This window comes from Mirounga angustirostris, unplaced genomic scaffold, assembly GCF_029215605.1.
Source record: "Mirounga angustirostris isolate CCGP_5_RB_7025 unplaced genomic scaffold, mMirAng1.0.hap1 SCAF_3, whole genome shotgun sequence".
Lineage (NCBI taxonomy): Eukaryota > Metazoa > Chordata > Mammalia > Carnivora > Phocidae > Mirounga > Mirounga angustirostris.
The window spans coordinates 126,838,491-126,864,265 of NW_026991711.1; the positions used below are offsets into that span (position 1 = coordinate 126,838,491).

The 25,775-nt window shown below is 42.1% G+C and overlaps 1 protein-coding gene across 2 annotated transcripts in view; it reads right to left on the reverse strand.

Moving 5' to 3' along the window:
* DPP4 (dipeptidyl peptidase 4) overlaps window positions 1-25,775 on the reverse strand; it is a 79,855-nt gene that overhangs the window by 24,519 nt on the left and 29,561 nt on the right. For both annotated transcript variants that reach the window (XM_045868749.3, XM_064586617.1), the window contains 12 exons: window positions 23,740-23,792; window positions 23,551-23,623; window positions 22,365-22,485; window positions 17,835-17,995; window positions 16,252-16,367; window positions 8,617-8,752; window positions 6,472-6,516; window positions 4,119-4,226; window positions 3,791-3,858; window positions 2,797-2,850; window positions 2,303-2,424; window positions 189-236 (listed from right to left, as the gene is read on the reverse strand). In XM_045868749.3, coding sequence (XP_045724705.2) covers window positions 189-236; window positions 2,303-2,424; window positions 2,797-2,850; window positions 3,791-3,858; window positions 4,119-4,226; window positions 6,472-6,516; window positions 8,617-8,752; window positions 16,252-16,367; window positions 17,835-17,995; window positions 22,365-22,485; window positions 23,551-23,623; window positions 23,740-23,792 — 1,105 coding nt within the window. The remainder of the gene's footprint in view (window positions 1-188; window positions 237-2,302; window positions 2,425-2,796; window positions 2,851-3,790; window positions 3,859-4,118; window positions 4,227-6,471; window positions 6,517-8,616; window positions 8,753-16,251; window positions 16,368-17,834; window positions 17,996-22,364; window positions 22,486-23,550; window positions 23,624-23,739; window positions 23,793-25,775) is intronic.

The following is a 25,775-nucleotide window of genomic DNA, read 5'->3' on the forward strand; positions in this document are numbered from 1 at the left end:
AACAAACAAGTAGCAATTCACTGATGGGACTATACATACTTTGGATTATAAACCTTGAGTTCAAATCATTTTTTTAAACACTCTAAAGCCAAAAAAAAAAAAAAAAAATCCCAATATGCTAAGTACATGTTGATTCTATTCACACACTTTTCTAAAAAGCAAAGGAAAGGTGAAATGCTAGAAAATACCTTTATCGTCGCTGCTACTATGCAGAGTATAGAGGGGTAGACCAGGGCCTGTTAACAGGAAAAATGTTTTAGGTGAGGCTTTTTAAGAAAAGAAGAGAGCATATTTTTCAAAAATGGCCATTTGATACCATTTAACTTTGATACGATTTTAATACCATTTAGCTCTGATAGAATAAAAATCATGGTAGATAAGGTGCTTACTAAGTGTTAGCTGTTTTTCCTTTTCCTTGAAATAGGTGCAATTTGAGATTAAGAAGTATTACCGGAAAGGCACAGGGCTCAGTACAACGAAGCAGAAAATGAACCTCTGGCCCCGTTGAGTGCCTTGGGCATGCTGCCTCCAATTTCCTCAACTGTGAACTAAACCCACGAACCACTGACACGGCTGTCTTTCCTTCCCAGCCCTAAATCCACAATCCAGCGATGACCACTCCGGCTCTCAGGCCCCGCCCCCTTAGGGCGGAGCTCTGGAGCCAGCCTGGGGGTGGGGGCGGACTTCCCTCCCGCTGCCCCCGCCCCACTGAGTCCTGAGCCAGGGGGCACATCTGCACAGTGCCTGACTTGGATAAGCGATTCCTTTCTGGCATGCAAAAGTGTTTTTCTCGCATGAACATATCTTCACTATTTATCCCAACTGGTAGTTGCAGACTAGAAGGTAATGTATAGAAAAGCTATTTGGTGAGCTATTTAATTTTGATGCATTTAGATAATATTAATGTTTTTCTCTCGATCAGAACCACAGTGAAGGCATTATAAAGACCTGGGTTTGAATTCTGGCTTCCCTGCTGTGTGACAACATATCTATGTTCCATCTCTTTACATATAAAAGGAGAACAGTATCACTTTATAGAGTTTTCTTAAGAATCAAATAAGACTACAAATATAAAACTTTTAGCACAGTTCCTAGTATGAAATGTGTGCCCAAGAAATGGTGACTAAAAACAGTCACAGAAAAAAAAAAAAAAAGAAAGAAAGAAAGAAAGAAAGAAAGAGAGAGAGAGAGAAAGATGTAATAATAAAGAAAATGTGCTAGTAAATAAAGATTCAGATAGCTGGTTTGGAGATCTCTTTCCCGCGAGGGACAGTTCTTTTTCAGAATATCCAGATTCTTTCATTTTGAGAAGTAATCTAGCATAGGGCTTATTGGAGGGCTCAGGAGATGGAGCCCTGTGCTTGAATCCTGTTGTGCCTCTTATTAGCTGTGTGACCTGTGCAAGTCACGTTGCCTGTCCTTTCCAAGTTTCTTCATTTATAATAAAGAAAACAATAATAAAATAGCAACAGAAGATGGAGCAGTGAGCAGGTTGGGTGACAGACACTACCCACATACATTTTCTCATCTAAAGGGGCAAATGCATAAAATAATAATTAAAAAATCTACAATAAAAAAACTACAATAAAAAATCTATATGTATTTATGCACATAGATATAATATATATATGTATAAAATCAAGTGCCTCTGCTATACGTAGTCTCCAGTGTATGTGTATATTTGTTGTGCGTTCAGTCAAAAGCAAGCCATGCAACTCTCTTGGTTAGAAGGGGAGGAAAGGTGGTTAACTTACCACTTAGATGTGCTTGAAGAGAAGGGGACTTGGTGATTTCAAGGGCTCCTCAGATTCAAGAGGAGAAAACTAAGCAGGGCAGAAAGAATGTTTCCCAGACTGGACACAGAAAGGGATAGATGGGCAGAATGAGCCAGGACGGGGACACCTGGGTGGCTCAGTCGGTTGAGCGTCTGCCTTTGGCTCAGGTCATGATCCCAGGGTCCTGGGATCCAGTCCCACAGCGGGATCCCTGCTCAACGGGGAGCCTGCTTCTCCCTCTCCTTTTGCTTCTCCCTCTCCCTCAGCTTCTCCCTCTGCCTGCAACTCCCCCTGCTTGTGTGCTCTCTCTCTCTCTGATAAATAAATAAATAAATAAATAAATAAATAAATAAATAAATAAATAAATAATCTTTAAAAAAAGAGAGAACGAGCCAGGAGGGTGGTAAGAATATTGTCTGAAGAGCAGAAGGAACAAAGTCAGCTGGTGAGTGGAAGGCAGGAATGGAAGGAACCACTTCAGATAGACAGACATGATGTTCTGCCTCCCCTTGGCAGTTCACACTTACCTGAACACCTCAGTTGATAGTACTTTGCCTCTTTACTAAATGATACAGAATAGTACTGACACCTTTCTGGATTCAACTCACAACTCAGGCATGTCACCTTTGTGTAGTTACTCAGTTGGATTCTGTAAACCAATGGTGGAAATTAAGTGCTTAATGAAAGAATAAATGAAAAAACAGAATTGAATAATGCCATATTCTAGTTTCAAAGGTATCAGAATGCCAAAACAATGCTCAAAAACCTTTTTTTATGTGCAACAAATACATGGATTAATTCACAGTAACCTCAAACCTCCCATTGTTTGGGAATAGCACAAAACATTTAATAAAGTCATTCTCTGCTGTTGACACCTGGGGTTTAATTTATAAGGGAATGAAAGTGCTCAGTTACAATTCCAGTTAGTTCAAACACGGAAAAACAAAACAAAACAAAACAAAACCCAGAAATTTTTCTTCAGCTAAAAAGACTCAAGTCAATAATTTGATTTAGCTCTTACTTATAAAGATTTCTTCCTCCTGGCATTCCTTTATATTCATTACTAATGTAGTATCTGGGAAGAAAACAAATTAAATATATGTTGATTATGTTTTTAAAGAAAGTCAAGTACACTCTATTTAACTCAACACCAAACATTCATGCTGGCCCTTCTCGTATCATTTTTCCCTGCCCCCTCTCCCCCCAGAAGCCTATTTCCTGTCATCTCTAAATAGGAGATTAGGAGATCCTATTTTTTAAAGTAGACTAAAATATCTGAATGCAGGAATTGTTCCCTTCACTAAAGTGACAAGTGAAAACTCAAAAAAAAAGTCTTTTGTGAGAAAAGTACCACCGGACAACCAGCCTGAAGTTGAGAGCCCACGTACCTATATTGTTTTCCATATTTTCTATTTTATAGCGCAAACTACTAGATGGCAGGAGCCCCATCCTTCTGAGAGCAGCTGAGCCACTTCTAAAGAGGCCCTTCAAAAACTGCTTTGGGCAGTGGCAAAAATCCTCCGTGGTGAGACCCAATAATGAATTATAGAAGTGCCTCAGATTCTAATGAAAAATAACACTCCTTTTCCACCAACTCGTGCATGCATGGTAGTTGACAGCCTCTGCTAAAGCTTTCCATTTTCCAGAGTAAGGCCGAGATACGGACAGATAAAATAGCCTCTCCGAGCCTTCCAAAAATGTGGTGCCAGTTAAAATTTAACAAAATGCCCCTGATTGTAGTTCCGTGTTCCAAGACGTTTTAAGAAAAAATGGCTACAGCTCTTCTAATGTAAAGCAGGTAAGAGCAAGAGGTAGAGCTGCTTGGTGGCATGGTATCAAATCTGCTAAGCATATGTGAAAATCATTAAGGCTTCCGTATGCTAAAAAGAAAAAAGTACTGAACACATTCCAAATAGACTATTCTTTATTTGTAGGAGATTTTCCCCTACTTCTGGGCAAAGAGGGTGTGATTACAACGAGTATGTTTACATCCTATCAGTTATTAGAATACTCACAGGTAATCACTGGTAAGAGCTTCTATCCCGATGACTTCCCAAGCTCCTTTTGTAATAAATGTGCAACCCTAATGGGATTTTATTAAAAAGACGTTTATTAAACTCTCTAATCGAAGTGGAGGGTTGAATCTTTTATAGCAGCAATTTAGATAATCTTAGGTCTTCTTGGGTTTCCCCTCCCTATCCCATCATCCTCCAGATACCACTTTGGAATTTGAATTAGCCGGATTATTAGTACATACTGATTGACTTTACCAAATGTTTCTTCTTCAAGTCAGTCTCATTAAAAAAGAGATCAACCTGAAATAAATTATGTAAGAATACTTACTTGCTTATCTATTTGGAATAGGCAAATGTGTTTGTAGCCATCTTGGTTGCTGATGATCTTATAGAAGCTCTTCCCGTCGGAGGTAAAATGAGGTTCTGAAGGCCTAAACTACAGAATAATAGAAAACAAAAAAACAGATTAGAGCACATCAGTCTCATCTCAGTACCAACTTTAATTTTTCCAAGTCCTCTCAACACCTCTGCCCAAAACCCATGCTTCATTTACTTGCCAAGTGAAACCAGAGTGTCTCAAAAGAAAATTCTCCTTCTAGAAAATGCAGACAAAAAGATCTTTCTCAGGGAATTTTTTGTGCAGAGTAAATGAGAGAAAGCACATAAAAAGGCTTACGCAGGACTCTCAACACGTATCAGTGATATTGTTATCTCTGGACATTTCTCTGTGGAGGATAACTCTATGACTTCTGGCTATAAATGTGCAAAAATTAACATTCATCTTCCAGTTTTAAGAAGTAAATTTCCTCAGTGTCACAGATGTGCTTTCTTGAAACAGACTATTATTATTGTTATTATAACCGGGAGTTTGTACATCTTAATCCCCTTCACCTATTTTGCCCATCCCCCACACGGCCTCCCCCCCTGGCATCCGTGAGTGATTGCTTTCTGTTTGGTTGGTTGGTTTGTTTGAAACAGACTATTATTTTTACTGTTTCAGATAAGAAGTGGTTTTCAATTTGAGGGCTTTGTTCCCTCCTTTTTAAATACTCACTTCTTTTTGAAAGCCAGAAAGTGTTTAACCATTTCTGGACTGGATACTATAAGGAATGTCTGTCGTACATTTCACATGGAAACATTCTTATAGTTACCATTTTTATTGTAAGTCTTTTCATTTTGCTAAATAGGATCAACAATTTACCAAAAAAGTAGTTGTATGGAAATATAGTATAAAATTTCCATTTTTCACAGTTCAATAAAAGATAGTTCTCAGAACATAATGTAGTTTAAGCAGAAGAATATCTATCCCAGCCTGAAGGGAATATGTCGCTTTACGACTTCGATTTCCTTCCTACATTTGAGAGCAGGTAGGAGATGGTCTTTTAAAAATTGTTGGTTCACTTTACCCTCGATGTTTCCTCTCTTATCAGCTCCCATTTTGGGAAGGAAGAAAAACGCTTCCCTCTTCTCTTTAGTGATTCAAAGTGGATTCATTTATGGAGCAAGCTGAGGCGTGCCGTACACTTGGTGTTCTCATTACAGCTCTCTGAAACACATTCCCCTCTCTAGACCTGTGTTCACAGCCTTATCTTTTTAATACATTTCCCTGTTTCCCCTGGATGGAGTTGTGCCTAGTAGAAATGTGTGAAAAGTGGCATCTGTCTGGTTAAATACAGAGAGGAAAAAACATATTTTTTTCAAAGAGTCGTGAGGAAGTGTAGCGTGTCTCTTGCCATGGAGGAAACCACTTTTCATGTTGGCAAACCTCTCCCCTCTGCCCAATCAATGCCTGAAGAAAAGGGGACGTGTGAATGCTATCGGAGCTCTGAGCCCAGCTGGATGGGGTCCTGTTTCTGGACCAGGGGCCTCCCCTCTATGCCCCAAGAGATGTGAATGAAATCTTTACTTTTTTTTTTTTTTTTGGTCCCTTTGTTTCTCTCTTAAAGGAGGCTTAACAGAAGTGATCATAAAAATTAGGTGAGATTTGTTCATCGTCTTTCTTTGGGATGCCACAATGGCTGGAGACCCTCCGCTAACTTGCTTCAGCCCATGGTCCGGTAGCCACACGGTTGGTGATTCTGCCCAAGGCATCGTGCAGCGGGAGAGAGAAGCGTGACTAGTCTCTGCGGGTCACCGTGCTTTCTTGGATAAAACTGCGTCTGGGGCCTAGTAAAGCGTGAAGCCACACGAGTATGATTTCCTCCAAAGGGAGGTGCACAGCAGTGTTGCTGGATGGCTACAGCCGCTGCCGAGTTGCTGCTGGATACAACCGCACCTCCTTGCCCATTTGTGTAGGCGGTGGTTGGAAGCCATGTTTTCTGCCTCCAAAGCACAGGACTTCAAAGATGAGGTCAACGAGCATATTCTGCATCTTAGCTGCTTTTCAGCAGCAGTCGCTTTTTAACTTTTCAGGAGCTACGGTTTGCCTAGAGTATGTCTTTTGTTTTGTCTGCTCTCAAGTTTTCACTTGTCCTGTTCCTTTTTCCAACTGAGCATGTTCTATATTCCCCATGAAAAGCTATCTCTGCAGGGAGCATTGAAATATTTTGAGAAATAGGTCAAGTAATCTCTCTATTAATAGCAAATAACATAGGGCCCCCCTTTGGTATATCTGCCAAATATCAAATAGCTCTGAGTATCTGATCCATACCACAAAAACCCTGTAACTCTTCAGCACTTACTCTTCCAACCCAGCCAGTGGTGCTCGTTTCAGTGTGTTCTTGTGCCTAGGGAGGGAAAAATACAAGGCAGTGTTTCAGAGAGACGTAAGATATTAATTCTATTCTTTATCTGCAACTCGTGGTAATAGAAGCAAAACTGTAAAATAATTGAAAACTATCGCCATTTATACAGTTGTATTTATGCTCAGATTGTTTATATGACTGCATTAGAACAGTTACCTCTCTTGCCTAGAGCTCTGTCTTCCATATGTGGCCCTGGAAGCTCCCCCAGCATTTTCAACTCAACACGTACGGAACAGAAGATGATGTCGTTTATCTTGCTTCCATCCCTACTGGCTTGTTCTGACGCCTTCATTCTTCTGCTTCGTGCCACCACTCACCCAAGCCAGAGACTTGGGAGTCACTGTGGATGCCTCCTCTCCTCCCAGCCGCCTCCTCGGCCCTTGCCTCCTGGTTCTCTGATTCCTCTCGTCCTTCTCCACCTTTACTGACTTAGCTTCTGTTCTCGTCAGGTTTCGCTCGGCCCATTGCCCTGACTTCCCGGTTGGAGACCCTCTTGCTCTTCTCCTCTTCCACCCTGCTCAACCCCCACTGACCTCATTTGGCAACAGACAGTTCTATCCCATTACGATCCTCTCTTATTTAATACCTAGAAATAGCTCCCCGTGTCTTACAAGTAAGTCCAAACTCCTCAGAACGGCACCTGAGCCTCAGCCTACCTCCACCCTCGGTTCTCACCATGGTGCCTCTCCCCAGCCCCTCGTCCTCTGGAACCCCAGACCCTGGCGCTCCCAGCCATTCACTGGATGCCTTTGCACAGCCTCTGCTCCCAGAGTCTTTGTGCCCTTCTCTGCCCCGGGTGCTCTAGGCCTCCCTTGTCATCTCCCGTTGCCTGTCCTCAGTTGAGTGGATCGTCGTCTTTGGTCCTACATTCCCTCTGTACTTTGCTTATACCCTTTTAGGGCACAATATCCTGATAGTAGGATGATGGAATTGGCAGGAAGCAAAGAGCTTAGGTTTTCTAGTTTGGATTCTGACTGTCATGTGATCTAAGCAAGCTCCTTAACCTCACAGAACCTCTGTCTCCACAGTGTCTGGCTACTGTGAGTGTTCAAGAAACCGTAACTGTTATTATTGATTATCTTAATGGTATTCCCTACTAAAACATACACATTTTGGGGACCGACATGTTGTCTAATTTGTTTGTTTTTGTTTGTTTTAAATCCAGAGCTATGCACAGCATAACATAGTAGGTAGTAGGTAGGGACATAGTAGGTAGTCAGTGTTTGCTGTATAAATAAACGAATGGGCAAATCAAGATATGGTGTGCCCAAGCTTTCGGAGGCAAGAATCGGCACTGTGCCCACCCAGGCTGGGAAGTGTGTGTGTGTGTGTGTGTGTGTGGAGGGGGGGCAGGTAGTATGTAGGCACAGAGCCTATTACCAGAAAAGGGCTCGGAGTGGTGTCCTTCACATATGCGGGTAAACCTTCCCTGGACGTCGCCCCTCCTGAGGTTGCTGGTTCCCACAGGGGCTCTAATTCTGATTCACCAGCTTGGCTGAACCTTGTGGTTTCTTCTGGGGAATGCCCTGCCCCGCAGCACCTCGAGGGTGAATTAACACTTGCCTTTGTCTTAATGTTGCCACCCCCACCGCCTGGTAGTTATCTGTTGATGTTCTAAAGCTCTTGACTGCTGAAAGATAGTCACAGGGTGGTAAGAGATTTGTGGCCTTTTGATACGTGTTTTGTTTCACATATTCTCAGCCAGTCACTCTCCGCTCCCCATATTTTGTCTATTGAAACATACTCTGTTGACCTTGCAGCTGCTGGCCTTCTTGGGCTTTCTGAATTTTGACATCAAATTCTATCTTCTGGGTTTCCAGTCACCACCCCCTCCCCAAGTGATACTATCCATAACTAAAACAGTATGACTGATGAGGAGAGATGAAATGGAAGTACCACCAGATACCAGATTCTCTAAAAGTTAGTCAAAACTTACCCACTGCTTCAGGATCTGGCATAGAGTCAGAAAGAAAAGAAACTCAAACTTTATTTCCTGATTCCTAACCATTCACTCTCCCTGGGTTTATATAGTCCTTGGATCACATGTAGCTTTAGACGCAGAACATCCACATTAAACCTTACCACTGGACTTGTCCAACTGTTGGTGGAATTATCATAGTCACAAATACCCATGAGTGAATAGTTCTGAATCCTTCGGAGCCACTGCAAGGAAATCCTTTCTTCATTTACCCATGTCACATCACACAAGTAGTAATCCCTGGAAGGAAGGAAGAAAGGAAGGAAGGAAGGAAGGGGAGAGAGAGAGAGAAAGAAAAAGAGAGAGAGAATAACTATTTCCAGACCTTGGTACAGATAGACATTTTACTCAATGAAATCAATCTTAAGAGGCATATAATTTTAAATGGTTGTCAAAACAACTTAATACCACAATATTTTACCTTTTCTGAAAACCTAAAGTGTAATTTAGTTTTGAATGGAAATTAAAATATATCTGACAGGAAAAACAGCAGCTGACATCATAACAGTGGCTTAGCAAACGTGACTCACACCACAGCTCAGGATTTTTCAAGTCCTCAACTTGGCCTTTAGTAGTGCCAGGAAGTCAAGGGTGATATTTTCCCATCTCTTCTCTGCTGTCTTGAGAGAACATTACAGTGAGGCCAGAGACACTGGCTGAGATTCGAATATTTTCTGGTAATCTGACGCATGCTTCTCCAGAAAATTCTTACTTTTAGGGTGAAATTATAACTGACCCTTTTCTCAAGTTCGTTTTCAAAGGGGAAAAAAAAATTGACTCACATCTCTACAAACGTTGAAAATCAAATAATTATATTGTAAAAATCTTTTCTCAAAAGTCAAAGCATGAACCATGTGAAAAAATCAAGGAACCGTAACTTAAAATTTATATGAACGGAGATGTCGCTAGCAATGCATCCTCCTCCAACATATACCTCAAACGTTTTTGGAACTACCTTTTGATTTATAGTGAGATGCGTGGAATTCTCAATTTACTTTTCTGTTAGCTTACTTAAATATTTGTTCTGGATTGTTCATTTTATTTGCTCCTCCTAGCACCCAGTGTGATTCTGAACGACCATTCTTAAATCATTGGTTTCCACTGTCTGATCAAAGCCTTGTTCCCTTTTGTCAGAAAAATTCCAAGAGAATCTTTTCTTCTCCCTTCTTCCTGACTGGCCCTGGCCCCATAGCCATATCCTCCTCATCACCCCGAATGCTCTAAAATGCTCTTTGCTCTTCCCTTCACAGGCTGTGGCCACCCCCTCCTTCTGTCTCTTTGCTCTCTTTGCCTGACCACAAGCTCTTGGAGGCACGGCTGCAGCTTTCTTGTTCGCAGGGTGTCCCGAGGCCCCAGTGGAATGAATACCTGGCACAAAACAGACACTCGCTGAAGTTCTGCGGAATGCAGCACTGACGAAGGGGAAGGTCCTTTCGTGTTCTTTGTGGCCTCAATATCTCTGTCCTTCCTCAGAATTCACAGGTCATGTCCTGTCTCCACTCCCTTCACAGACACGAAAGCGAACAGCCAATACCTACGAGCACTTAGGATGGATCACCACTTCACTATCCCCCCTCTATAGCTGGGGACACTTCCTGTGTTAATGTCCCCAGGGGCACCTCTCGGCTGTCCCCGCTGCAAGCGGCAAGTACTGAAAGAAGATCAAACCCCTTCACCCAGGGATGCCTGGGTGGCTCAGTTGGTTAAGCGACTGCCTTCGGCTCAGGTCATGATCCTGGAGTCCCGGGATCGAGTCCCGCATCGGGCTCCCTGCTCGGCAGGGAGTCTGCTTCTCCCTCTGACCCTCCCCCCTCTCATGTGCTCTCTCTCTCATTCTCTCTGTCAAATAAATAAATAAAATCTTTAAAAAAACAAAACAAAACAAAACAAAAAACCCCTTCACCCAGCAGCAAAGCACCACCTTCCCACCAACAGGGACTCTTCTCCGCTTCAGCCCTTTCTCTTGCTTATTAAGAACCTATGCACCATCCAGTCTGCATGGCTGGTATTCCATGGACACCTTCTGAGATTTCCCAGCTGCCCCCCGCCTTTGTTCAACCTGCCCTCAGTCTGAAACCTCTGCCATGCTCTGACTTCTTTAGGTCTTCCTCAAATATCCACTGTGCCTTCTTGGAAAGCCCCTCAGGCCGCACAGGTATCAGCAGTCTTAAGGGGCTCATCACTAATGACCGCCAGACTGCAGGGTCTGAGAGTGTGCACCCCTCCTTGCACGCACGGGACCAAGGGCACCTCATGGAGTCCAACTCTTCTGCCCTGTGCCCAGCCCATAGGCATTAAATGAGGAAATTGGAAAGGCAAATAAATCCTGCTGGGGATAGGGACTAAATCATTGCAAAGGGGATGGAACAATGACATGCAAGGGAGAAAGTAAAACTTTCTCAGATTAACTTTCTAGACTAGGGGTCTGAAGACTTTTTCAGTAAAGAGTCAGACAGTAAATATTTTAAGTTTTGCAGGTCACGTGAGCTCTGTCACACTGACTTATTTCTGCCTTTGCAGGACAAAAGCAGGCACAGACGAACACATGTAGAGGAGTTGCAGTGAAACCCTGAGATCTGAAGGTCATATAATTTTCACATGTCATGAAATATTATTCTTCTTGTGATTTTCCTTCCCAACCATTCAAAATTGTAAAACCCTTTCTTACTTGCAGATCATGCAAGAACAGGCATGGGGCTGGTTTTGCCAGTGGGCCCTAATAATCCCTCCTCTATGCCCGTGGTTCTCAATCACAGATCAAATCCCTTTGTAAATCAGATGAAAATCATGTGCCTCTCTCTAGGGGCAGTGGTGGTGGGGGGCGGAAATCTCTTCACATACATGCACATATTGCCCAGGGCTCCATGGGCGTCGATTAGGATCATAGGCTCCAGAAACAGGCTTCCGTTTTCTAAAGTGTGCCAGTTGGGGGAAAGGGCAGGCGAGGGCGGAAGAAAACTCTTTAACATGATTAGCGGGTCACCTTTACTAAGTGCTTTATCTACTAAAAACCATAGATCGTACTCCAGGTTCAGAAATCAGCAGTAGAAAAGTAACTTCTCCCCATTCGAAATCGGAGTAATGGAATTTGGGAAGGAAGTCTGCCAGGAAACTCATATGCATCTGGCACCTTCCTTGCCCATTTCCAGATCAAAGGTTCATGACCCTCTATCTTCCACTCTCTCTGTCACTCTTGGGTAGCCCAAGGTGTACTCTGCACCTTCTGATGCTTCCAGAAGGGCCGTTGGCCAGCCAGCAGGTGGGACATTTTGAATCCTCATGGAAATATACTTCTGTTTAATCACAGCTTCTCTTTAGGATTTGGAATTAAGGGGAGACAGAACGACGCTGCATACCCTGCCCTGAGCCAAGATCGTGCCAAGATCAAGTCTGAGATGTCAGTGAGTCATTAAAAATGTATAAGGGAACCAATGGCCCAACTGTACTTTTTATTGAAAGGTTTAAGTCCCACTTAGGACCAGAAAAATCCAAAGAGCAGGAATATCAACTATAAATTACATTACATGATGATTTTTCTTAAAGATTTATTTATTTATTTTGAGAACATGCACATGCATGTGCAAGTGGGGGAGGGGCAGAAGGCGAGGAAGAGAGAAGCTCAAGCAGGCAAACTCCCTGCCCAGCCTGGAGCCCCAGCTGGGGCTGGATCTCATGACCCTGAGATCACGACCTGAGCTACCCAGGTGCCCCTCGATGCTGATTTTATTCTGTAAAAGCAGAGAGGCGCCTACTGAATAGATTGCTTATGTAATGGTGGGAAGGGACAGAAGAGGGACCGTCAGGCAACCTGGACTTCCCTTGAGCCAGAGACCGCCTATCCTGTGAGACATAGTGATTCAGTTTCAAAGCTCTTCTAACTTCTGGGACAATGTTATTCTAAGGAGAGTATGGTTGACTTTAATACTAAAGCAATGGAGTAATTTCTGGATATAATAATAGGAGTTCACACCCATGAGCAGTTTACTCTGTGCTAGGAACCATTCCAAGTGCTCCCAGTTTATGGCACCCTATGCGCTAGGAAGGCTAAGGTTCATGTTTTGCAGACAAGGAAAAGGAGGTGGAGAAAGGTTGAGTAACTCGCCCAAGGTCACACACTGGGGAGTGTTGGAACCACGATTCAGATTTTCTGTTCCCAGGAGCTCCCTCTATAGAACCTCCACCCATCCCTCTGGTAAATACTGTTGGCTAGCTTCACCCTCTTGCTTTTTTTCAGGATAAAATTCCCCACTCTACGAGTGAGGTCTCTACAGAGTGTGTGTAAACTAAATAGCTGAATTTTATAAAGCAAATTATATTTGAATGTACTGGGACAGACCTGCTTTTGAAGGTCATACTACAGAGAATCCCTTTGTAAAGTGACCATAGAGTAGGAGTTTAATAAATGTCTGTTGAGTTGCATTAATTCCCCTAATATGTGTACGTGGTTTTCTTGGTATGCTAAGGATACTTAACATCAGGTAGGCATTACTAACCAGAAAGAATGTTGGAGATAAATTGCTCCTAAGTGCAACTGCAGACGGTGGAGTGATTAACTCGGTGAATCACCCAAGGAAGCGGGCGTTCTGTCAGTGCTGGCCCCGGGCTCCATGCCACCCTCTGTTCTGAGGGGGATACCAGCCGTCCTGGGGCTGCTGACAGATCGCTAAGAGAAGGACAGGTGGGGTGAGGGGGAGCCCATCACAGAGGGCAGCACCCACAGCAGGCAAGCTCCTGATCCACCTCCTGTCTCAAGGTGTTGCTAGCTTCCAGCCATCTCTGTCCAGTTCGCTTATCTCCTGTATGACAACCCCAGACCCTGATATTGCTACTTTATAGATCAAGGATTCTCAACTGTTCAGAGGAGGCATTTATCTATTACATCACTCAGGAGCAGAAAAAACAGGGTGGGGCAGGTCAGGACTGGGTGTGATGGGTCCCCGGAGCCATTCAGCAGATGTCGGGTGGGGTCACCTCAGTGGAACATGCCCTTCCCAATCCTCTAGCTCAGGCCACACGATTTGCAGATGGCTGGGAGGAGGCAGAAAGGAGGGACTGCTAGGCAGGGTCACTTGGAGGGTCATCTTTGGTGCTGGTTGTGTAAAGCATTCCACACACATGAAGTCACACATATAACATAACTCATTCATCCACGCAGAAGCTTATTCATTTATTCTACAAATGTTCGTTGGGCACTTGCTGGGTCTCAGACCCCCACCCTCCACCCCCGAGAGGCACTGGAGATACTACTGTAAGAGGGGCCTCTACCTATAGAACTTTCTTATTTCAGTCCAGCAACATGAAGCCAGGCTCTAAATAAAGCAGGTGCGGGGGGTGGGTGGCGGTTATGATTTTACAGTATATGTTGTTTTCTTTCAAAGATTTTGAGCTTGCAAATTCCCATTATGAGTCATCAATACAAATGAGCAGCCTAATGAATCTAATCCACTTGACCTCTAACTCAATGAGGGCAACTGGGAGGCTCCCTGCCTCTGGTAGGATTTCACCTGCGGGAAGATCTGTGGTGCAAGGACATGGCCTCAGGGGAAAGCGAGTGATGGGTGCCTGGACAGAGGACGGAAGAAACACGCCCACCCTCACAGGGCTCCAGGCGATCTACACTCCGGGAGCTAGCGGATGTCTAGGAAACACAGCTGAGGGTGCTGGGCAGTTTCCGAAGAGGCACAACTTGCCGGGATTCACCCGGCCCTGTTGGATGTTTGCATGAGGCCAGAAAGTGGGGTATCACCGCCTGCTAGAACATTTTCTGCAGAGAGGACCTCGCGCCTGGTTTTACATAAACTGCAGCATCACTGGTGTTAATAGAGACCAGAGCTGGATTTATAATTCCCTATATAACACATTCCTGAGGCATTTCCAGAAATGATTCCTCAGTAAAATACATCTCACACATAATATCCCCAGTGAGTGAGGCAGTCCTCACCAGGAATGCAGCATAAAGCACCGCAAACAATTACTTAAAGGTTCATTCGTACGGGGCAAAAACTAAGTCCTTGGACTTGTGCACGTTTCCTGAGCTCAGCTTATGGAATGAGTTTCTAAGGGGGCAGGGGAGACCCCACAGAGGAGGACCTATGAAATGGCCATGACAAAGACACGGTAGGCAGTGTGTCAAGTGAGATGTGAGCCGGGCATCAAGCATAGTCCTCACCCACAGGAAACACTCTATGCATTGAAACTCCATTATTCAGTGAGCCTATTAACCAGCAGGTGCAGGCCTGTGTCCTCTTCCCAGCTCCCATGCTAACTTGCTGTGTGACCTTGAGCAAAAGAGTTTCCCTCTGTAAGCCTCAGTTAGCTCATCTGTGTCCCACAGCATTGTTCTCAGTGTGTTCTGGAAGCCCGCAGGTTCGAATATCCCGACTCCTGGCGGAAGCAGAAGGAACAAGGCCTGTGCCTGCAACCTGAGCAATAATCGTCTGGTTGGTTTCTGGACCTGCACTCCTGTGTTCTATCTCACCTGAAAAAAAGGCTTCATTCAGGTCCTTAAAACAGTTTGTAAACCATGAGTGAGGTCTAAAGCCCCTCCCAGATCTAAGATTCTTCAGAGCAGGGGCTTGTGGCTCATCCTCAGCAGACAGATGTTGGTCGTAGGCCAAGAGGTCACACCAGGCCCTGCCCTTTCCATGGACATCCCTGCACTTCCCCACGCATGGGTTACCTTCCCCTTGAGTGCCATCCCCCGAGCTGTGCCCTGTGGAATCCTTCCTGCTCAATCCACACATTGCCCAGGATGCTTTCTTTGATCCCTGGGGTCCTGGAAACCCATTTTCTTAGCTTCTAGGCCTCATTCCCTTATATGTAAAAGAGGCATATAATTATAGTTGTTGGAAAGAGTTACTTTAAAGATTAATACAAGCAAGCCTGTGATCATGCCCTGTGTCTGGCACATAGTGAGTGCTCAGTATATACTAGTTATTATTTAAAAGCAACAAGAAAACCAAGATAATGAACAGAAATGAGTAGAAAGCAACTTACAGCCATAAATTGCATGCAATGCCGTGTTTATCTCTACAGGAAAAGCACAGGAGGCTGAGGGTATGTGGTGGCAGAATTTCAAACCACCAGCGATTATTTAAGCAAGTGACATCCTGAGGCATGTTGGTGTCATGAGGAACCCTACATTTCTCCAGTTCTCATGAAGACCTGCACAGCCCTCGTGTTCTGACCTCACTCCTATCACTCACCTCTCCACTCGCACTGCAATGGTCACTTGGCCTCCTCACAGGGTCCTCTCAGGCACCAGCCACATCCTCTCTGTGGGGTCTTTGCACCTGCTCTCCCTCTGCCTGGATACTGAACCCCCAGCTACTCAGGGGGCTAGCTGGCCCTCTGTCTCACATCACGGCTCATGGGTCATCTCGTGAGAGAGGGCTTCCCTGACATCCCCCCACCATCACCATCACCTTGCCCTGCTTTGATGGTCTTCACAACAATATTCTGTCTACCTGGGTTGCTGTCTGCCTCCCCCACCTTGAGTGTAGGCTCCATCATACCCGGGACTCTGGTTGCTCTACTCACTGTGCGGACCCCATCACTGGAACCGTGCTCAGCATGAAGACATGAGGTGACGGCTTGACAAAGAATGGCTGATGAATGGCTTCCGGCCCCAGGGGGACACCATGGGATGCTACCCCTGATTCTGCCATTCATTTTTAAAAGGTTCTCCCCGAGATCTGTGAAACTCTGTACAACCCACACATTCTGATCAAGACTCTTACCCCATTGCTGAAATAGCAGCAGGAGGAGAGATTTCTTTTGGAGTTGCGTTGGTGTTTGGGTCGAAATTGTCGGTTTTGACAACAAAGAACTTTACGGTTGGATTTACAGCTCCTGCCTAGGAAAACACAATAACAATTGATATGGAAAAAAAAATATCCCATCATTGCACAGGTTTAAAACTGTACAAAAATGTCCACAGGAGAGCGATAAAATTATAATCATGAAACACGTTAAAAAATTTAATATAGGCAGACCTAATACAGATAGAATGAACACAAAAGAGAGTCATGAAGTGCAACTTTTTCATGTTCAGGCCGAAACATATATATTGACAGCTCCAAGCACTCCGTTTAAATCATGAACGTTCATAATTTAATGTGTTTTGTGCAAACAAGGATAAACTTTTTAAAAATCAATTCTATTATTTTGCAAAAATACTCTGACTCCAGAAGACAAGAAGTCTAATGGCCGACAACTAGGAAGAATACCTTGGGTTCAGCCAAAGACACAACCCACCAGGAAAATGAGTTTACCTGAGCCGAGAGCCAAAAACGGCTAATTGGAAAGACACCATTTGCACTCCAAATTCAAGCTCACCATGTTCAAACTTTACAATCAATATGATGACAGAAATCTACAAAACTTTTTTATATATACACATAGATCTTCAATTGACAAATTAATTAGAAATAATATATTTTTAGTGAGAGCATTTTATGGGTTTTTTTTTTTTTTGCTTTTTGCCAGTTTCACTCATCAAAAAATAACATTTCACTGAAAATACATCTCTATATTTAGTCTCGGATCTTTTTTCTTTTAACTTCCTCTGTCTTCCTAAAATGGCAGCTCTTCATGAAGCAAATTGAGTGAGTTAGTAAAAATAAAAATCCCTTTTCCCAAGTTGCTTACAGCAAAAACATTTACTATTAGATTTTCCTATAGATGATCCTGTGGCCATTAATATTATGACACTAGTGAAGAATCCTGGTTCCCTTCTAAATCCCCCTCTTCCTCAGCTTACACTGCTTAACAAAGCTGTTCAATTTTCATAAATATGCATCCCGGAGGAGGAGAACAGCCTTGCAAACCAAGATGTGAGACCATTATTCCAAACGCAGGACGTGTGAAATGCACATTAGTGCCCAATCTATACCAGAACCACTGAAACTAGTCATGTATCGGCTAATTAGCAATACAACCTGATATATAACTGAGCTTTTCAACTTCATCCAGGGCATATTCAACTTCTACAAATAAGAAGAGCTTGTGATTCAATGACAGCCTCTCTTTTCCTCCCTTGAAACATTTTCATTCCCCCTACCTCTTTCAAAAGCATTTTCCCCATCTTTTTCGGCTTGTCATTCCTCAAAGTTTTTGGAGAAATTACAAAACCTTAAATCACACTCTTTCCTGGGATAATAAAAATACTTTAAAATTGCCAGATGCTGTTGACTTCAGCAAGAGTAATCACAGTAAGCTGTTGAAGAGAGACTGACAATATTTTCATTAGCAGGAGAGGATTAAATGAAACCATTCTCTTCCCATCAAATCACGGAACCACTATGTGAATAGGAGCACAGACCTTTGGATATGGAATCCGCACAGTCTTTGGGTACTGCAGTGACTCGTCAGAGTAGAAGGAGTATTCAATAAGCGGGACTTCTGTGTCGTTAAATTGGGCATATGCTAAAAAAGTGCCTTTTGGAGACCACCACAGAGCAGAGTAGGTACTGAAGATTTCCTCTGAAAAAAGACATAAATTGTTCTGTTACAAGAAGTAGCTGATAAATTGGCTTTGGCATTCAAAATATTGTTCTCATTAGCTTTAGTAATTACAGTAGAGTTCAACTAATGAACCATTTTGCATTTGCTGGGCTTCCAAATTCAGAGTAATACAAATGAATAAAAATAAAATCTTCAAGGATAGATCTGGATTGTAAAAATAAGTAACCCGTTGGACCATTTTAGAATATTTTAGCACACAATATTTAATATAAGCTCTACTTTTTTTTTCTTTATCTTATAATCCTCTAAATTTATGCCGCAAAACATACTAAAAGTAAATTTCACACAAGGGGCTGATTCTCCTTTCTAATTTTCAAACAGTCAACATGCCAGCATACTCTTCCCAACTGGGCTCAGTTTGTACAGTGCCCACAGGATACTGGTGGGTGGTGGGTGGCTCCAGACTATCAAACTAATATGGTGCCCACAGTTTACTACTCTTGGCACAAACAGGGTGTGGGAAGGATGAATTTAGAATGACAAGGAGCTCCGTGAGACCCCTATTGAGAAACACCTCCTTCACTTAGCCTAGAAACTAAAGACTCCAGTGGATTAGCACGCCCTTCTGAGGCATACAGTGACGGTAAGAGAACAGGGTCGAAGAGAGAGGCAAGTGAAAGGAAAGGTCTTGCTCTCCAGAACGTTGTTGGACTCATTCTCTGGCAAATGTCGTTCTTTCCTATGTTCATTGTGGAGTCTATTCATGGGACTTCCAATCTCTGGCTCTTAAAATGCCAAAACCTTTTTGATGGAGGGTTCAGGTAGACTAGAGGGAGACTCCCAGTCCTTTATGCAGATTTAACCTACAAATCTCATGTTCTGGTACCGGTGTAAAGGCAAAAGCAAAAGCATAGAAACTTGAGTCTTAGAGTTCGGAAATCATCTGTCCCCATCACTTTTCTGATTCCCGAGGCCTCTTTACGGGTGTCTTCCAAATGCTTCAATAATAATAATCATGGTAATAGTAGTGGCAATAACAGCAACAGCAATAAAATAGTAACAAAATATAATTATCATGATGAGCAACTAACATTTAAAGAGTGCTAACCATGAGCTAGACTTGATAGGCAACCAACATCTATGATCTCCGGTAATCCTCACACAGTAGCTCATTGTGCAGGTGAGAAAGGAGCAGGCAGGCTTAAAGAGAAGAAGTCATTGCCCAGAGTCACATGGCCGGTAATTGAGTGAGTCAAGAATGAATCCAGACTGGTCTGGTTTGAATCCATGCTTCTCACCTCCGTGCTCTATGTCCCTCCATGCCTATTTCAGCTCTTCCGGTAACAGAAAACCTACTGGGTAAGGCAACCTGCTCCGGCTTTATCTGTTTTCTATCTACGTCATTAAGTTATGTTTATGTAGCAATTTAGAATTCACAAAACACTTATCTAATTTAGTCTTCACAAAGATCCCCAGGTGAGCCTATTCTATTCATATCCCATTTTACAGAGAAGGCAGCTGAGGGGCTTGGAGAGAGAGAATGAATCTCCAGAGACAAGACAAGGACACAGGCCATGCGACTCCGAGTCAAGGAGTTTCTACCAAGAACTTCTTCAGATCCTGAGTTGATGCCTCCTTCCCGTGGCTTCTACCCATTGGTTCTAGTCTAAGACCAAGATGCAATTACATAAAATGAATGCAATTACAGCAAGCTTATGGTTTTTAATACTGCTTTTAAGTACAGGTAGCAGGTAGTATCTGTGTTTTGAATTGGTGGGTATTTGTAATACAGAATATATTGTTCCATACCGTGATGTATTAAAACCATTATTATAAAACTACTTCTGGTCAAACTCAAAGTCCTGAGAATGAATAGTAGGGAGAAGGGAGGATAACAAAGGGGGAACAGATTTCCAGTCCTTCTTGTCACAAAGCTGACTGTGAGCACAAGTGTCTACAGCACCCCCTCCCCGACACTCTGAACCCCCCTCGCCATCCTGTGATACCTCAGTCCAGCCTCTCTGACCTTCCCTTGGACTTAGTGCCCTCCCCTGAATAGGTCCCTCGATTCACTCTATGACAATTATCCATTAGCATCTTTGTCTCCCTCTCTGGGCTGAATTCCCTGAGAGCAGCAGTTGGATAGCATTTGTCCCCGTGTCTCTAGAACCTGACACAGCACCTCATAGGTAGTTGGCACTCAGTGTGGATTGCCCTGAATTACCCACACCCCCACTGTCAGCACGACTACTATAGGGTAAGGAATGCCCCATCTTCCAAACTTATTTCTTTCTCTATCCATTTTCATCCTCGCTCTCAAAATTCTCATTCTCACCTCTGGGTTAGGTAAACTATACTCATGCTTAAGAGTGACTGTTGAATCACAGACCTGTACCTCTGAAACAATAATACATTACATGTCAAAAAAAAAAAAAGAAGATAGCAGGAAGGGAAAAGTGAAGGGGGGGAATCGGAGGGGGAGATGAACCATGAGAGACTATGGACTCTGAGAAACAAACTGAGGGTTCTAGAGGGGAGGGGGGTGGGAGGATGGGTCAGCCCGGTGATGGGTATTAAAGAGGGCACGTACTGCATGGAGCACTGGGTGTTATACGCAAACAATGAATCATGGAACACTGCATCAAAAACTATCATGTAATGTAACATAACATAATTAAAAAAATTTGAAAAAGAAAAAAATAAACCTTATTTGATAAATAAAAAAAAAGAAGAGTGAATGTCATGTGATTAACTTCATACTAGGAGATAAAGTATTATTATTTTTACAAAAGAAGGCACTTGTTAACTAAAGTAATAATCAGTTAGAAAATCATGAAAGAAGACAAAGTGAAAACATCGAGACATTGAGAGAGAAAGTCATTTGGGAACCTGGGGTGGGGCAGGGGACACACGTCCCAGACAGTAGGCTGCTCTATGAGTGTCCCTCCATGATGTGGCACATGGCCCTGTCTGGACCTTGCAGCTTTGTTTCTTCTTTTACTTATGAACCTACGGATTCTCAAAATGTACTCTTTCAGTCCTATACTCAACAAGTCTTCATGGCTGCAGTGGAGACACTCCATGGGAGGGTGGATCTCATATATGGAGACACGAGTGTGCCCTTCCAAGTATGGATCATTCATAAATATATAAAACCAATTATAGGAACTTCCCCAAAGGAACCAAAGTCCTGTTTTTTAGAGACAGGCCCACACTGGAACTGGGAAGCCATTCTTCTGTTTGTCATTAACACGCAAACTGAGATCTTTCCAGCTCTTAACTACCTGAGAAAGGACTAATAGTGTTAGGTGTGTTCTTATCCTAGAGACACTCAGATGTTTCGAGGAGGGGTCGAGTTGCAGCTTTGGGAAGAGGCGTTATCCAGGTCCCTTTGGGGCTCCTACAGGTTGTGCTTTGCTGTCCAACAAGCATTAAAGATGTTTTTCAATTGCTAAGTGACGAGCACTAGTAAATTTCATTATATATTATTTCTGGGCCGTGGGGATTTATCTTTTTTTTAAAAGTGATTTTTGTTGTTGTTGTTGTTACAATGTTAGGCTATTTAATTGAACCTGACTTGAACTGGGTAAGAACCAAAATTAAGTCATGAAGAAAAACTTTTTTTTTCCTTTTAACTATGAGGAAGAAATAAGAGGATGAAATAAGGATGAGTACTTAATAAGCATTAGGCAACCTTGTGAACAGTCTGGAACAGCCTCAAAAATGCCTTTTACTTTGGCAACTATGGACGTGAAAAATGTTTCTCTAATATTTTCTAAGACTCTATCCTAAAAGAGAGAATAATCCTTTTTAATATTTTTAGTTCTGTTTTTTTTTGTGCTGATTTTTCCCCCAGAAGCCTTTCGAATTATTTTTTCCTTCTTTAAAAATAGGAAATTATGATTTGTCCAAGTTCAAATGAACACAAATCCTCTGTAAAACAGATGCTTTCTTCCCCCTCTATTCCCCAACCTCCAGACAATATTTTGTCAGCTCTTGGAATGCTGTGGGAGTATTTAATTTTCCTTAGTAACTCTGGGTTAGGTAGGCCCCGTTAGAGAAACATCTGATGTTAATCTGGAAGCTTTTATGCCCCAGTAAAGCAGAAAAGCTACCTACACAGAAAGGCCCTTTGTAGGAGACAGAAGACAATAGGGGCATTGAGAGACAATGAGGACATAGGCGAAACCAGCTACTGCTAGGAAATCCTTGTTCTGGGAGACACCTGGTATTGTGAGTGCTAAAGAGATTTGATATCATTTTTAAAAATGCAACTTATTTTGAATGCCATTGGATTTCTCCATTTTAAGAGAAATGTTTAGCTACTTAAAAAAAAAACACAACAACTTATAGATTTTCTAATTTGAAAAAGCTTTAAAGTCTCTACCTTCATAAACCCAGTCAGTTATTCCATTGGATATTACATTTTCTTCCCCCGTCCACGTGATCCTCTGACTTGATGAATTTGGTTCATTTTTAACATAAACATCATTGTTCCAAACATATGCCTAGAAATATTGAAAAACAGATTGGTAAGTAATAACCTGTTATAACATATCTTATCCTGGAGTTAAAAGATATCTATCAACTGTCTTATCCTCATATAATATTGGTATGCAAATGTAATGATTACCTTGGGCTATTCAATTTGAGCAAGATAAAGTCATTTACTAGCCCCCTCACATTATTTATTTATATATTTTAAAGATTTTATTTATTTATTGGAGAGCGAGAGCACAAGCAAGGGGAGGAGCAGGAGAGAAGGAGAGGGAGAAGCAGGCTCCCCACCAAGCAAGTAGTCTAATGGTGGCGGGGGGGGGGGGCTCAATCCCAGGACTCCAGCCAGGATCATGACCTGAACCAAAGGCAGACGCTTAACAGAATGAGCCACCCAGGCGCCCCACCCCTCACATTTTTAAAATTATAAGTGTACAAGCTATAACTTCCAAATAATTCTAAAGACACTCAATATATTAAAAAGAAGCGGCTCACAAACAGCACTATTTGAATGCTAGAGTGCCTGCAAAGACCCAGGAGTCTGACCATTTCTACAGAATTAATGTGTGCTTCCCATTGCTTTCTGGGGGCGGTGAGTTGAGGGAGTGCTTTCGAGGTCAGGAGGGAGAATTCCATCTACAAATGAACATCCCGTCTTCCTGTTCAGATTCTTTTGGACTTCTGACAGTCTCCCAGCACTAAGAACATGAAGGAAGAACACGAAAGTATATCTACAGGGACACAGAGATCACAGAACTAGCAGGAAGCAGATATGCCCCCCCAAACAAACAAACAAACAAAAACAGCAAACTGAATACAACAGAAATTAGAATTTAGGAGTTAAATGTTATATATATTTTTCCAGTAAATAAAGAATTCCCCAGTAGTAGTTCAGAAACTTTCAGGAATCCTATTTACTGTGTTAGACTAGTAAAATGCTATTTTAGGCAATAACGCTATCTCTGATGGTGAAGTATTTGCTTCCTAAGTGTCTGCTCTGTATCAGGGTATGTAGCTTCTGCATGTGATAGCGTTGAGCCATTATTTTTTTCTGACAACAGAAGAGACTCACTAACCAATTTATGACCCTCTGGTGACCATGTGATCCACTGTGTGTTGTTTGGAATTTTCTCTTCTGTAACTAGCCTCCTGAAAAAAAGATAAAAGGAAACATTACCAAATGAATAAATCACAGTAGGATTTCTTTTAAAAAAAATGTTATTACACTAAAGAAGCTTAATAGATTTTATAAGGAAGTCACTGACCTTTTAGCTAAGTCATAGATGTCATATGAAGCTGTGTAAGAATGTCTCCATTGCTATAAAAGAAAACAGACATCTCAGACTTCTGTGATTCTTGATAGTTTGGCCACTTGCTATAGGAGCACAAGATGAGATGTAAAGTAATATGACATTGTATAATTCTCACATCTTATCATGTCTTGTAATTCCTATCCCAATCCTTAGAATTCTGGAATTAGGAAGAGATTCTTAGAGACCATCTAGTACCAAGTCCTCTGGACCTCATCTGTAACCTCGCTCTGGCATCACCCCTGCCAAGGAAACTTCTCAGGGTCACAGTGGGCTGATGTGTTTGCTTCATGGCAAACATCACTCCTAGCATTTACCATAGCATGGGAAATCCACCTGTCTAAGAAAATACAAATTTTATTTATGTATTTATTTATTTTTTTAAAGTTTTTTTTAATTTATTTGACAGAGAGAGACACAGCGAGAGCGGGAACACAAGCAGCAGGGAGCAGGGGAGGGAGAAGCAGGCTTCCCGCTGAGCAGGGAGCCCGATGCGGGGCTCGATCCCAGGACCTTGGGACCATGACCTGAGCTGAATGAAGGCAGACGCTTAACAACTGAGCCACCCAGGCGCCCCGAAAATACAAATTTTATACTTTTCAACCATCCTACTGACAAAATCTTTAAAGGATCTATAATTCTATTGCTGGTGGTGATGTGGAGAAATACTTACTTTCCTACTTTGATCATGAAAATATAAAGTGCTACAGATTTTTTGAACGCCACCTGCCAAACAAACAAACAAAAACACCCCCCCCAAAAAACAAAAAACCCCCCTGACAATATATATTAACACTGAAATATATATATATATGCCATTGATATTCCCAAGAATCTAAAAAATGAAAAGCAAACCAAATCCAAATAAATGAGAAGAAATAATAAAAGTAAAACTAGTAATCAAATAGAAAATGCACAATAAAGAAAAATCAACGAAGCCCCAAACTGGTTCTCTGAAAATTGCTAATGCAGTAAGAGGGAGGGGGGAAAAGTATGAATGACCAATAACAGAAACGAAAAATGGGATTAAAAGGTTTTAAGACTCTATTACAAACATTGTTTTGCCAATAAATTTAAAAGTTTAAAAAGGGACAAATTCCTTGGAAAACAATTTATCAAAACTCAGACAAGAAAAAATGGAAAATCTGTATAGTCTTATATCTAAAAAACATATTGAATCAATAAATAAAAGCATTTGCACAAAGGAAACTCCAAACCCAAATAACTTTATCAGCAAACTCCTTGTTATTTAACCAAATGAACTAAAAACTTAAACATATACAAAAACCCTCTACAAAATTTTTAGTTTTATTCATAATTGCCAAAACTTAGAAGAACCAACATGTCCTTCAATAGGTGATGGGTAAACAAACTGTGGTCCATCCAGACATTGGAATATTACTTAGCAATAAAAAGAAATGAGCTATTACATCACAAAAAGCCGTGGAGGAATCACACATGCATATTTCCACATGAGAAGCCAATCTGAAAAGGCTATATATTGTATGATTCCAACCATATGACATTTTGGAAAAGGCAAAATTACGGAGACAGTCAAAAGATCAGTTGTTGCTAGGGGTTTGGAAGAAGGGAGGGATGAAGAGCTGGAGTGAAAATATACTGCATGATACTGGAATGGTGGATACATGTCATTATACATTATAGATTTGCCAAAATCCATAGAATGTATGACAACATTAGGATTGTTGGAGACAACAACCTAATGAGAACTATGGACTTTAGTTGGATATAACGTATCAATAATGGCTCATCAATTGTAACGAATGTACCCTACTAATGCAAAATGTTAATGATAGGGGAAACTGGGACAGAAGTTGGGGGGGGGGATGATGAGGGAGTATGTGGGAACTCTGTATTTTCCACTTATATTCTGTAAATCTAAAGCTGTTCTAAAAAGAATTAAGTCTATTAATTTAGAAATAAATGAATTCAAGCTATGCCAGATAACTTGGAAGAAGTTCCACACGGAA